The 12377-nt window shown below is 37.2% G+C and overlaps 3 protein-coding genes across 4 annotated transcripts in view; all 3 read left to right on the top strand.

Annotated features, from left to right (window-relative positions):
- Window positions 1-3816, top strand: part of LOC111437035 (callose synthase 7-like) — a 22749-nt gene extending 18933 nt beyond the window's left edge. Inside the window, exons 35-42 of the mRNA XM_023074860.1 lie at window positions 45-163; window positions 302-385; window positions 1204-1316; window positions 1390-1619; window positions 1832-2629; window positions 2741-2791; window positions 2947-3132; window positions 3326-3816. Coding sequence (XP_022930628.1) covers window positions 45-163; window positions 302-385; window positions 1204-1316; window positions 1390-1619; window positions 1832-2629; window positions 2741-2791; window positions 2947-3132; window positions 3326-3616 — 1872 coding nt within the window. The 3' untranslated portion in view covers window positions 3617-3816. The remainder of the gene's footprint in view (window positions 1-44; window positions 164-301; window positions 386-1203; window positions 1317-1389; window positions 1620-1831; window positions 2630-2740; window positions 2792-2946; window positions 3133-3325) is intronic.
- Window positions 3817-4075: 259 nt separating this feature from the next.
- On the top strand, window positions 4076-7129 carry LOC111437021. Of its 2 annotated transcripts, XM_023074844.1 has the most exons (4): window positions 4076-4355; window positions 5351-5754; window positions 5842-5912; window positions 6601-7129. In XM_023074844.1, exons 1-3 carry the CDS (start codon window positions 4162-4164, stop codon window positions 5862-5864), a joined length of 621 nt encoding a protein of 206 aa, XP_022930612.1. In that variant the 5' UTR covers window positions 4076-4161; the 3' UTR covers window positions 5865-5912; window positions 6601-7129. The 2 variants fall into 2 exon arrangements, with proteins under 2 accessions (XP_022930612.1, XP_022930611.1); XM_023074843.1 differs by having other exon boundaries at window positions 4078-4355; window positions 5351-5912.
- A 555-nt stretch (window positions 7130-7684) lies between these two features.
- On the top strand, window positions 7685-11697 carry LOC111437078 (probable receptor-like protein kinase At2g42960). The gene is made up of 8 exons (XM_023074913.1): window positions 7685-8373; window positions 8903-9665; window positions 9746-9850; window positions 10013-10135; window positions 10567-10737; window positions 10834-10963; window positions 11131-11340; window positions 11419-11697. The coding sequence occupies exons 2-8, from the start codon at window positions 8989-8991 to the stop codon at window positions 11509-11511; spliced, it is 1509 nt and encodes a 502-aa protein (XP_022930681.1). The 5' UTR covers window positions 7685-8373; window positions 8903-8988; the 3' UTR covers window positions 11512-11697.
- Window positions 11698-12377: the final 680 nt, after the last annotated feature.

The raw sequence follows: 12377 nt of genomic DNA, 5'->3' as shown, positions 1-12377 counted from the left end.
AAAAAAAAAAAAAAAAAAAAAAAAAAAAAAAAAAAAAATCACAGGATAACTATTTTGAAGAAGCTTTCAAAATGAGAAATGTTTTGGAAGAGCTCCAAAAGAACCGTCACGCAGATCGAAAACCCACAATCTTGGGTTTGAGGGAGCATATATTTACTGGAAGGTCAGTCCCTTGATGCTTAAGTTTGAGTCTAGTAATTGCTATACGGGAACCTAACATGTCAGTTTTCAACAAAAATAGTTGGTTTGACATCTGATGGTTGACAATGATTTATACTTGTTTCCCACTCATTTTTTACAGTGTTTCATCTCTCGCTTGGTTCATGTCCAATCAGGAGACTAGTTTTGTAACTATTGGCCAACGAATCTTGGCAAATCCTTTGAGGCAAGTCATTGATTTATCAGTATATAATTATCAATAGACGTTCAGTACTTACAATTATTATATATGATATTGACTTGCTGCATGTAGTTAACTTTTAGATTTTAAAACTGTAGGCCTCTCTGTTGATATTTTAACTTGTTTTTTGGACATTCTGTGGGTCTTTGTGTGCCTTGGTGCTTTCCCATTTTCTATTTCCTTTCAACAATCCTTGTTATCTTGAAAATGGTTGCAAAATGGAAACTTTTGATGCTACTGAGAATAGGGAAGGTGTAAGCCATTTTTGGTGTAAGAGATACCTGCATGAGATCATGAAAAGATTGCATGCAGATTGGTATTGGATAATAAGCAAATTCTAAGGACTATTTCCAGGGATTTAATCCATAGATTACTTTATTTCATCATCTACTTTTTTTCTTTTTTTTTTGTACTAAGTAGTATCTTGACATCACTGTCCCTTTTCCTTGTCATTTTCGTAGTTTTAGTATTTGCCAGCAAGGTATAAGAGTGTCTTGCACAAAATTATACCTTATAGTTGTATGATTGTTAATAGAAATACCTTTCTTTAATTTTTTCTTTTTTGTAATATCTCCTGGGCATTTGCTACCTGTGTTCTCTGATACTGTGCAATAGTAGAACTTTTCGCATTTCTCCAGAAGTTACAAATCTGGGTTTTTTATGCTATCGTTTACAGTATGTATTTTTTTAATGAAAAACCATATTGTTATTTTATTTTATTTTACTTTTTTTAAAAATAGTCTGATTTGTTGAAACATTGATATCATAGATGGTATTCATAAGCTCACATGGCACTTTCACAGGGTACGTTTCCATTATGGTCATCCTGACATATTTGACAGAATCTTCCACATAACAAGGGGTGGAATCAGTAAAGCTTCTAGAGTCGTTAACTTAAGCGAGGATATCTTTGCTGGTATTTCTTATTTCAATTGAAGGAGACATGCAGATAGATTCCACATGTCAATTAATTGTGCCAATCTTTACAGGATATAATTCAACTCTTCGTGGGGGGTTTGTCACGCATCATGAGTACATCCAAGTAGGCAAGGGGCGAGATGTGGGCATGAATCAAATATCACTTTTTGAGGCCAAGGTTGCAAATGGGAATGGAGAGCAGACACTTAGTCGTGATGTTTATAGGCTTGGACGCCGATTTGACTTCTTTAGAATGTTGTCGTTCTACTTCACAACTGTTGGATTCTACTTCAGTAGTATGGTATTATTTCCACAACCAAGATCTTCTCATACTATTAAGATATAGTTTATATATGGTTTGCACTTTCCTTGAATAACTACTTCCAAATTTGAGAAGGTCTACAGTAAATGATTATTCTTTTGATTTTCAATTCGTAAATGGCGCCTTTTATTACCTGTGCATGTTCGCCATAATAACAAAGGTCATTCTTAGCTTTTGTATACATCTCGCAGGTAACTGTGCTGACGGTGTATGTATTTTTATATGGACGTTTGTACATGGTTATGAGTGGTGTTGAAAGGGAGATTCTTGGAAACCCTTCCATACGTCAGACTAAGGCTCTCGAAGAGGCTTTGGCTACCCAGTCTGTCTTTCAACTAGGCTTGTTGCTGGTACTACCAATGGTTATGGAAATTGGCCTTGAAAAAGGCTTTCGTACTGCCCTTGGGGATTTTATTATCATGCAGCTGCAACTAGCTTCTGTTTTTTTCACATTCCAGCTTGGAACTAAAGCACACTTTTACGGTCGAACAATCTTGCATGGAGGTTCTAAATATCGTGCTACTGGTCGTGGCTTTGTCGTTTTTCATGCAAAATTTGCTGATAATTACAGGCAGTACTCACGAAGTCACTTTGTCAAAGGCTTGGAACTGTTGATTCTGCTGCTTGTTTATCAAATCTATGGACAGTCATATCGCAGTTCAAAACTTTATCTGTTCATCACTTTCTCGATGTGGTTTCTGGTTGCCTCCTGGTTGTTTGCTCCCTTTGTGTTCAATCCATCTGGATTTGATTGGCAAAAGACAGTTGATGACTGGACAGATTGGAAAAGGTGGATGGGAAATCGCGGTGGAATAGGAATCTCTCACGACAAAAGTTGGGAATCTTGGTGGGATGGAGAACAGGAACACCTGAAAAGTACAACTATAAGGGGAAGAGTGCTAGAGATAATTCTTGCTCTACGATTCCTCATTTTCCAATATGGAATTGTTTACCACCTTGATATATCTCATCGCATTAAGAGCTTATTGGTAGGGATTTTTTCTATTACCACAACATATTTTCTCTCATTCTCCTGTTGCTATTACTTTGGATATGCTGCCAATATCTCACTGCTGCTTTTTGCTTCGGTATCTTTCCAGGTCTATGGACTTTCTTGGGTAGTCATGGTAATTGCTCTTGTTGTCTTAAAGGTACACCCCTACATAAGGTTCTCATATTGTTTTCTTACTTTGAAGACTGATTTTGTATTTTGAGATTTCTACTATTTTAGACGGCTTAATTTTCCCGTGCTCTTGGAAGATTTCTATTCTTGTTTTCTGACATTTATGTCGCATGTGGCTGCCAGTTAGTTTCCATGGGCAGGCGAAAATTCGGTACCGACTTCCAGCTGATGTTCAGAATACTGAAAGCTCTGCTCTTCCTTGGTTTCATGTCAGTCATGACTGTCTTGTTTGTAGTCTGTGGCCTCACAGTGTCGGATCTGTTTGCAGCAATTATTGCGTTCTTGCCTACCGGATGGGCCATCGTCCTAGTAAGTTTTGCAATTATGTCCTCATAAGATATCCGTTTGATTTGAAATAGAATTAGTCTACCTAGGAAATAAATGTTCATTCCGACTGTTTTTCAAATATAAAATTTTGCACAGATAGAGGTTGGACATAGTTTGTTTAGATAAATTATATGTGAAAGATCCAGTATTGATTCATGTTTGTCCCTTTCCAAAGATTGGGCAGGCTTGCAGACCGATGATGAAGGGCATAGGGTTCTGGGAATCAATAAAAGAGCTTGCAAGAGCATATGAATACATCATGGGACTCGTTATTTTGATGCCCACAGCCATTCTGTCATGGTTCCCTTTTGTATCAGAGTTCCAAACACGTCTGCTGTTCAACCAGGCATTCAGTAGAGGTCTGCAGATATCAATGATTCTTGCTGGAAAGAAAGAAACGCCATCAATGATCATTACTGAAAAGAAAGAAACGCCATCCCCTTCAACTGTATCTCTCCCATTATAGAATTCTTCTTCTACGCCATACAGTTAGAGTCACAGTTATAAGAACTAGAATTCTGGGAGATCGGAAAACGATCATTTCCGACCACAGTTTTGGGATTTGGTGTTGATTCTGATATATAGCTGCTTTTATTTTGATCTGTTTAGAATAATAGCTGTTTATGATGAAACTGGAATTGCGCCATCTTTTCAAGGATCTGCACCGAAAATCTGCTTCCAAGTTGAAGTATTTCGATATCTTCCATTTTAATTATCCAATGGGTTAGAATTAGATGTCTTTAATTTGAGATATTAATGATTCTTTTTAAAAATTATAACCCAAACATACCTACCTATATTATAATTTTTTTTATTTCATAAATAATGAGCTTTTTTGGTTAAAATATTTCTATCAATTAATATTTTTGTAAAAATTTTGAATATAATCCACGTCAACATTTTCTCATCCCAAATTTGTGGTATTAAAAAAATTCCTTCATATCCAACAAAAACAGAATGTGCAGAATTAAATGAGGAGGTAAGGGGCTTCTCCGTTGCCGCCCTAATTGTATGCACTCTTCCAACCCTTGGACGGACCGGCGATTGCAGATTCAATTTTCCGTTACCATCGATCTCTCGACGCCGATACCAGCCGCCGCTCTGGTTAGGGTTAGCTTCCTCCTGCCTTCGACTTCTCTTCCAAACGCTATCACCAAATACTTCCCTCCCTCACTTTCACTAGTCGCTGCCCAGTGCCCTCCAAGGTATGTTAGAGAGTACACATTCGCCTTTATTTCTCTTTTCTTCTTGTTTTCTTTAAGTCGCCTTGTTGGAAAAATCCGCAGTAGAAGAACTTTTTTAATGTGAGGTTACAAGTGCCCAAACATCTTGGTAATTAGATGTTTCCGTAGTTGCGGACGGATATAGTGGCTTTATCTTCGTGATCGATTTCGGCATAATTCACATTTTTTTTCTAAGTTTCCATGAAACATTTTTGCAATTGAAAAATGTTTGATTTCCCTATCGCTGTTTGTTGGTCGACGACTACGACTATTGGCTCAATCTATGGCCACTATGAATTCTATTCCTTTTCTTTGTTACACTTGACACATAAAGAGCGAGATTAACATTGAATACAATATGTTTGCTTTTGCATCACCTGCATCAGATGCTATTTTTCCATAGTAGGTAAGGCCAATGGGTTAGAGTGAAGCTTCCTAATTGACATGGTCAAAGAAATCCTATAATTACAACAAAAAAAAAAAAAAAAAAGTTGTATCACTCAATCAGATAATATTTTAGGAAATCAATATACCAACATATAATTTCGTCGTCACTGATTTTTTCGACACCGTTATCCATTATACATGCTCATTTAGGAAATCAGATAATATTTTCTTGAGAGGCTTGGTTCACAATTCATCTGCCTTTTTCTTCCAACTGATCTTCTCATTTACTGAAACTTGAGAGGTCTTCCTTGGCTCAACAATTTACTTAGACTTGAGAGGTGTAGCTAATGTAAGTTTGGTTCTAATTGTCTCTGATCTCGCTGTTCATAGTTCTTTTGGTTTTCATATGTTATCAATCTGTTGACAAGATATCCGTTAAATTAAGTTTTGCATGTATTTGAGTTCTAGAGTGATAATTGTACTATATTGTTGTATTTTTCAAATAATAATGCTTTTTAGGTCTCATGCATACTACTGAACTTACTACTTCTATTCTTCTTTCTCCCTTTCACTTTTATCATCCCACACAGTAATATCCAGCAAGTGAATGAGAAAATGTCCAAATTAAATGGCACTCCTCAAAGCTTGCAGCCCGGAAACATTAATGCGCAGATCAGGCGTCCTCTGAATGTTCAAAGCACAAATTGGGTGCAAGGACCAACAAGTTTAGATGAGTTCAAGTATGGATTCCCCTCTGGTGGATTGCCATCTATATCAAATAAGTGGTGGGGAAGTAGCTGTCCAGATGAAACAAATAATGAAGTAGATGACAAGCATCACTTCAAAGTAGTAAATGATGGTTCCGCTTCTATAATAGACCAAGAGAAATCTGGAAGTATAGAGGAGGATCTTCAAGCTGATCTTCAGGGAACACACCTTCTGACGGCTTTGAGAAAAAGAAGTTTGGAGCGAGGACGAAAAGTACTAAAGCATGGTAATAGCTTTCATGGTCATGGTTTAAACAAGTTAAGCAAGAAAGAAAGATCATTGCTTCTAAACATATTCAGATCATCTGTGCCAGATGAATGGATAAATAACTCCTAACAACTTCAGGGACAACTGCTTTGATCGTCGTACTCTGCCCTTCATAAGGTATTTTGATAGTTCTACTGTTCCATTGTAGTTTTCTTATTTAGGGTTTAAAAATATACTTAATTTATTATGAAATTATAAAGATAGGGGTATTATAGTTCTCTTTTATCATCCATAACAAGGCGTATAAAAATGGTCAATGGTAAGTGGTAACATGATCTTATGGAGTTGTTTCAGGATCTTATAAGGTTCACAAAGTTGGAACATGAGAATGACAGAAATGCGACTTTTATATTAGTAGGATAAGGTACTTTTGGATAATAGTCTATCATTGATGGGCTAATTTACAAATTTTGATAGCTCAAATAGTTATGATAGATTTATTCAGTTTATTCCAAATCGTTGATATATATTTTTTAAACCATGTTTAGAGTTCTGATGCGACAGCTTGTGCGGTGATTAAGAATTTGATTTCAGTTATAGATTGATTTTAATTCTTAAACGATAATAAACTTGTTTTAAATTGCAAATTGGCAATTGACCGAGTTATTAATTGTCTTTAAGCAATAGATTTTTATGGGCATCATGTTCAATATTAATTGAGTTTCTGATTCTTTTTCCAAGTTCAAACTGTAAGTTGGTGGAACAAATGAAAGTAGTTGTGTTGAATATTTTTCTAATTGTCACTAAACTATAGTAAATTGCAATTTTTTTGCTGGATTGATCAGGCCTTTTTGTTTCTTTTCAGAACCTGTTGCCAAATTGTAGATGGAGAAGAAGAGAGAAAAAGTAGATGATGAAGGGTAACCGACAATTATAGTAGACTGTTGGAAACAGGTTGTTAAAAATGTTTGGGCCAGAGGTGGAGGGCCCCTCCGGAGGTCCACCGGAGGGGCCATTCTTAAACAACAGCCCATGCTTGTTGCTCCCTGCAGATGACCCGTTTCCGTCAGGTGGCCGCCATTACTCATCACATCCAAATTCTGAACTTTAAAACATCTCTTTCTACTTTTCAAATTTTTATTGATGCTATGTAAGTGCTATTCATTACTATTTCTCTCTTCTAAAGCCAGAAGTAAATTCTTTCTTTTTTGGCCCATTTGAACAGGTAAAGACATAAATAGTCCCTTTAGTTTGGTCAAAAGTTTGAATCTTGTTCACACTGTTACGTTCTCGAGGAAAAGATGGACGCCATTAGTTTTTTGCAGTTTTGGATTTTGAAGTAATTTTGGTGTTACGAAGTTGATTTTAATTACTAACTCACTTACCTTAGGTGTCATTATCATCTTTGTATTCGTTAACTTTTCTTCTCAATTAACGAATCAACTTTAATCCATAGGCTTCAATTTGTAGCAATTTGTTCATGTATTAAATTTGTAATTCTTTGGTCCTTGAGAACTTTAATTATTTAACGATTTACACTTTGTAATCATTAACATATTGGGTCTCCAGTTAGTTTTGATTGACTTATGTATGAAGTTTCATATAATTTTCATAATAGGGGATTAAAGTATGGCAATTTTTTTCATAGTAGGGATTAAATTGTTACAAATTTTAAAATATAGGGGTCAAATTGTTAACTAAATTATTACACAATGAAAAGTATATGAATAAATTACTACATTCCTCATATAATTACTTAGCTAATAAATAAAATAAAATAAAATAAAATAAAATAAAATAAAAAAGAAATATTGGGGGTATATTTTGCGTATTTTTATTCATATTTTATACGCTCATCTTCGCATCTCAGTCTTTGTTTTTGTACAGATTCTGATATTTTTTTTTTGGTATCCGGTACGATCAGGCAATCGGCTAATCCTACAGGCTACCATTATTCTCCGTCGATTCTCTCTCTCTGCTCCATCCTCATTTTTGTGTCGCCACCTAAATTAACGTTCTCTCTCTCTCTCTCTCTCTTCCCTTCATTCCCATTTTACCATTTTCGTTTCCCTCTCCCATGTCCGATCTGCTTTACTGGCCCTCCTAACCAGCTACATTTCAACTCCTTCCACTTCGGTTGACTCTCTTTCTCTCTCTTAATTACTCTACCCTTTCCTGCATATTCAATGTTTTTCTCTCACCCACCCATTTCTCCACTCCCATAATCCTCTTCACTTTCTTCTTCCTGTTTTCCCCGTCTCCGGTGACCTCCATTGCTACCCCGCTTTCCCTTTTCAACTTCTTCCTCCTCCAAACCACCATTCTCACCTACCCTTTTCCCCATCTTTTCATTCCCCCATTTTATTTTTGTTCCTAGATTCTCTCTATCTCCCTCTCCCACACCTAAATTAGCTTTTTGTCTGCTCTTTATCTTGCATTTTCTTCTACCCTTCCCTAAATTCTTTCTGCCCCTTTCTTCTAATCTTCTTCCGCCCCCCAGAGAATCTGGTTTGTTACAGCTCCATATTGGACTCTCTATGCTTATTGGGTCCCTGTTGGTTAAAATAGAAGCCCTTTCTCTGCTTCTGTTTCGTTTTAAAGAGGAAGATCAAGGGGGTTAGTCTAGATCTGTTGAAAGGTGGATGAATGCTTTCTACTTTGAATCACTTTCCTCTCTTTTCTTTGATTTATTCACGTTTCTCTTTTATGTCTTTTACTTCAATCATAAGTGATGCCTTCTACAAATTTGTTCCTTTTTGTTTCATAGATTTACCCCTTTTGATTTAGCTATTGTTGGTTCGTTAATGTGGGTTTTCTTCTGTAATGGGACATTGAATTTATTTTGCTTTCTTCTTCATCATGACTTTTACATACGACTATCTTGGGTTTTGTTTTGGAAAGAATGGAATCCAGTTGAATGCCCCGTGCAGATGTAAAGTATCTTCCTTAACCGACTTATGGCCCCCTTTTTCTGTTCTATTCTCTGGATTTATAAGGATTGTGAAGGAGATTGCAATATTTGGGGAATGTTTCCTGTTTTGTAATTTGAGTTACATGCCTGTCAAACTGGAAAGAAACTTTAGTATTTGTGTTACTGATACCAAGCTCTCTCAAGAATCTCTTACCTATAATTTGAAACTGGGTGATGCTTTGCATCTAATTCTCAGGTCGAAATGTCTTGATTTGTCTGCGGCTGGAACTTAGGGGGCTGAGCCAGTTCAAAGTTTTGGCAACTTGAGGATCGGCCGTAGCTATGTCATCTGGAAGTAGTCTGAATACAGAATTGTCAAAGAAAACATCCTTCCTTGGTTTGTCCTTATGGGTTTTGATCTGCTTGTGTGTTGGTGCATTTATTGTTTTGATTCTTGGTATTTTATCTGTATGGGTGATGTTTCGAAGAAAAACAAGGAGATCCCCTGAAAACTTCTCTGTTTCTCAAATACCAAATGTCTCAAAGGATATCAAGGTGGACAGAATAGCGACTCAATCTGCTCACCACAATCATCTTGAGAGTCTATATCTTTCCATTAATGATAAATCTAGTGACAAGAACTCGGAGAAGATGATTGGTCATTTGGGTATGAGCAAGTCAAGTGATCATGATAACATAAGCCAATGCAGCTCCAATTATCATAATGAAAGGGTTTTTAGCTCACATTCAGGAGAAGAAGGAAGCTCTGGGACTGTTAGAAAGCAGGGTTCCATGTCATATGGAGCGTATGGAGGACTTGTAACTGCCTCTCCTCTTGTTGGCTTGCCCGAAATTTCACATCTTGGTTGGGGTCATTGGTTTACACTCAGGGATCTTGAATATGCAACAAATCGTTTTTCTGCTGACAATGTGCTTGGTGAAGGGGGTTATGGGGTTGTCTATAAAGGCAGACTGATAAATGGAACTGAAGTTGCAGTGAAGAAACTTCTCAATAATCTGTAAGGAATTTCCGAGTTCAAAACATTAATAAAACTATAGCTACAATAGTTCTATTTTTAAAGTTTAAGTTGGTTTATAGGGGACAAGCAGAGAGAGAATTTAGAGTTGAAGTGGAGGCCATTGGCCATGTAAGGCACAAGAATCTTGTACGGCTTCTGGGCTACTGCATAGAAGGAGTTCATAGGTACCTTTTCTTTTCTTTTCATTTCCTTTTTTCTCCTAACCCTATTTGCGAACTGCCATTTAGCATGCACTTACCAAGTGTTTACCCTGTCACTAGGTTTTCAGTTGACTTTTTTGGGTCTCTCCATTAAAAAAATGGCTATTTTCCTTTTTACTTGCACAGGATGCTGGTTTATGAATATGTGAACAATGGCAACTTAGAACAATGGTTACATGGGGCTATGCGCCAACATGGCACCCTTACATGGGAGGCCCGAATGAAGGTGCTTCTTGGCACTGCCAAGGCGTAAGTAATAACAACAGCTTACATATTTTTATGCACTTTTTTTATATATGGTTTCTGATGACCTGACAGTATCATTCTTCAGTTCTCTTTATTCATTTCAGTCTTCCAGTGATTTTCATAGCTTAAGGAATTTATAAACCTTGATTCTTTGTACTCATGGTTTGGAAATTACTTTCCCTGCCCTCCTCCTCCCTTTCCTAATTTCGGAAAATCCATCATTCTAGATTACTACTCTGGGTAATTTCTATGATGGTGCTCGCAGTTACCCAGATTAAAACTTTCGAACTTGAGAATGTAAAACCCAACATCCGTTCCCCATGTGGTAGAAATTCATGATATCATATTTAATTCTCAACCACAGAAGTTGGAATATAAAGTGAAGGCAAACATTTGAAGTAGTTTGGGGAACTAATTTCAAATATTGGATGCAGGCTAGCTTATTTACATGAAGCAATTGAACCGAAGGTTGTCCATAGAGACATAAAATCAAGCAACATCTTAATCGATGATGAATTTAATGCAAAGGTTTCAGATTTTGGGTTGGCTAAACTGTTGGATGCAGGGGAGAGTCATATCACGACTAGAGTAATGGGAACATTTGGGTATACACTCATTTTTCTGTCTGTTCAATGACTAATTGTGATGAAGCATCTTGGGGTAGGAGCTAATGCTGGCTGGTGTTTTAATATTTATACCAGCTATGTGGCACCAGAGTATGCAAACACGGGCTTGTTAAACGAGAAGAGTGACATTTACAGCTTCGGCGTTCTCCTTCTAGAAGCAATTACAGGAAGAGACCCTGTGGACTATGGCCGTCCTGCCAATGAGGTACTTTGAATCGTAAGAGTATTGGTTATTAGTTTCATTTTGGGTGGGTGCACCTGAACTTGGTCCTCCATCTCCATGAATGGCGAACATATAATTTCCATAGCTTAATTGACATTGGCTTGCTTATATGCTTCCCTGGTTATAAAAGTGTGTACTTTATTCTTCAGGTTAATCTTGTTGAGTGGTTAAAAGTGATGGTAGGCACAAGGAGAGCTGAGGAAGTCATGGACCCAAGTTTTGAAACGAAACCCGCTACTCGGGCGTTGAAACGTGGCCTTCTGATTGCACTTAGGTGTGTGGATCCTGAGGCAGATAAGAGACCAAAAATGAGTCAAGTTGTTAGGATGCTTGAAGCTGATGACTACCCGTCACGTGAGGTAGGTATCAGTGAAATCTCCCATGCATCATTATAGTGTAAGGAAGTTGAAAATGTGACATACGCAATTGTTTGATAGGATCGGAGGAGCCAAAAGAGCAGCACAGCTAATTCGGAGATTGAATCCACAAAAGAGAGCTCCGGACAAGGCGAGGTGGGAAGTAATGCATGAGAAGGGTAGGTTGTTGTGTTGGTTGTAAGTGGTAGTAGGGAGTAAGAGTAGAATGAGGAGTTTGAAAGGATTGAATGTGAAAAGAGTGAGCAGTTCCTCCATCATTTCCGTGTGGGAGTGACTGACTGGGAATGAAAAAAGAAAGCACCCTTTTTAGAGAACGTAAAAAGATAAGATTTGCAGACACCATCTCCTCCTGTTTCACATCATTGTAAGTTCTGCTGCCCCCTCCCTTCTTCACATCATGTCTTCGATACTTTACATTTACATATATTTTTGTTGGGATTAGGTAACTTGCCTTCTAAGTCATACATTTCATTTCCATTTATACAACTCAAACTCAAACATAGTGTATTCAGAAGGATGAATCACGTTTCTCTTAATATGTCATCAGTTTCTCTTAATATGTCTTCAGTTTCTCTTAATATGTCATCAGTTTCTCTTAACATGTCATTGCCCCAATCAAATGAAGATGTCCACCACTAACCTATATTATCTTATATGAGCTTTCTCTCAATATTTCTAAGATGCGTTCACTAGAGAGAGGTTTCTACGCTCTTATAACAAAATTGTCTTCTTTTGAGTTTTTTCTCAAGATTTTAAAACACGTCTATTATCAAGTGGTTTCCACATCTTTGTAACAAATATTTGTTCCTCGTTCCCCTCTCCAACCGATGTGGGATCTCACAATCCACCTCCTTGGGGGCCTACGTCCCTGCTGGTACATAGCTTGGTGTCTGGCTTTGATACGATTTGTAATAGCCCAAGCTCACTGCTGGTACATAGCTTTTCCTTCCAAACTTCCCCTCAAGGTCTTAAACGCTTCTACTAGGGAGAAGTTTTCATAACCTTGTAAGAAATGTTTA

This window comes from Cucurbita moschata, unplaced genomic scaffold, assembly GCF_002738365.1.
Source record: "Cucurbita moschata cultivar Rifu unplaced genomic scaffold, Cmos_1.0 Cmo_Scf00062, whole genome shotgun sequence".
Taxonomy (NCBI): domain Eukaryota; kingdom Viridiplantae; phylum Streptophyta; class Magnoliopsida; order Cucurbitales; family Cucurbitaceae; genus Cucurbita; species Cucurbita moschata.
Note: the sequence above shows the minus strand (reverse complement) of the source record. Positions and strands in the feature narration are given on the sequence as shown.

What these genes read in the sequence shown, in the direction of transcription:
- LOC111437021 (XM_023074843.1), top strand. Translation starts at nt 4,162, where the DNA reads ATGCACTCTTCCAACCCTTGGACGGACCGGCGATTGCAGATTCAATTT. An exon ending in GCTGCCCAGTGCCCTCCAAG is followed by an intron (nt 4,356 to 5,350) that starts GTATGTTAGAGA and finishes CATCCCACACAG; the next exon opens with TAATATCCAGCAAGTGAATG.
- LOC111437078 (XM_023074913.1), top strand. Translation starts at nt 8,989, where the DNA reads ATGTCATCTGGAAGTAGTCTGAATACAGAATTGTCAAAGAAAACATCC. An exon ending in AGAGTAATGGGAACATTTGG is followed by an intron (nt 10,738 to 10,833) that starts GTATACACTCAT and finishes TATTTATACCAG; the next exon opens with CTATGTGGCACCAGAGTATG. An exon ending in ATGACTACCCGTCACGTGAG is followed by an intron (nt 11,341 to 11,418) that starts GTAGGTATCAGT and finishes ATTGTTTGATAG; the next exon opens with GATCGGAGGAGCCAAAAGAG.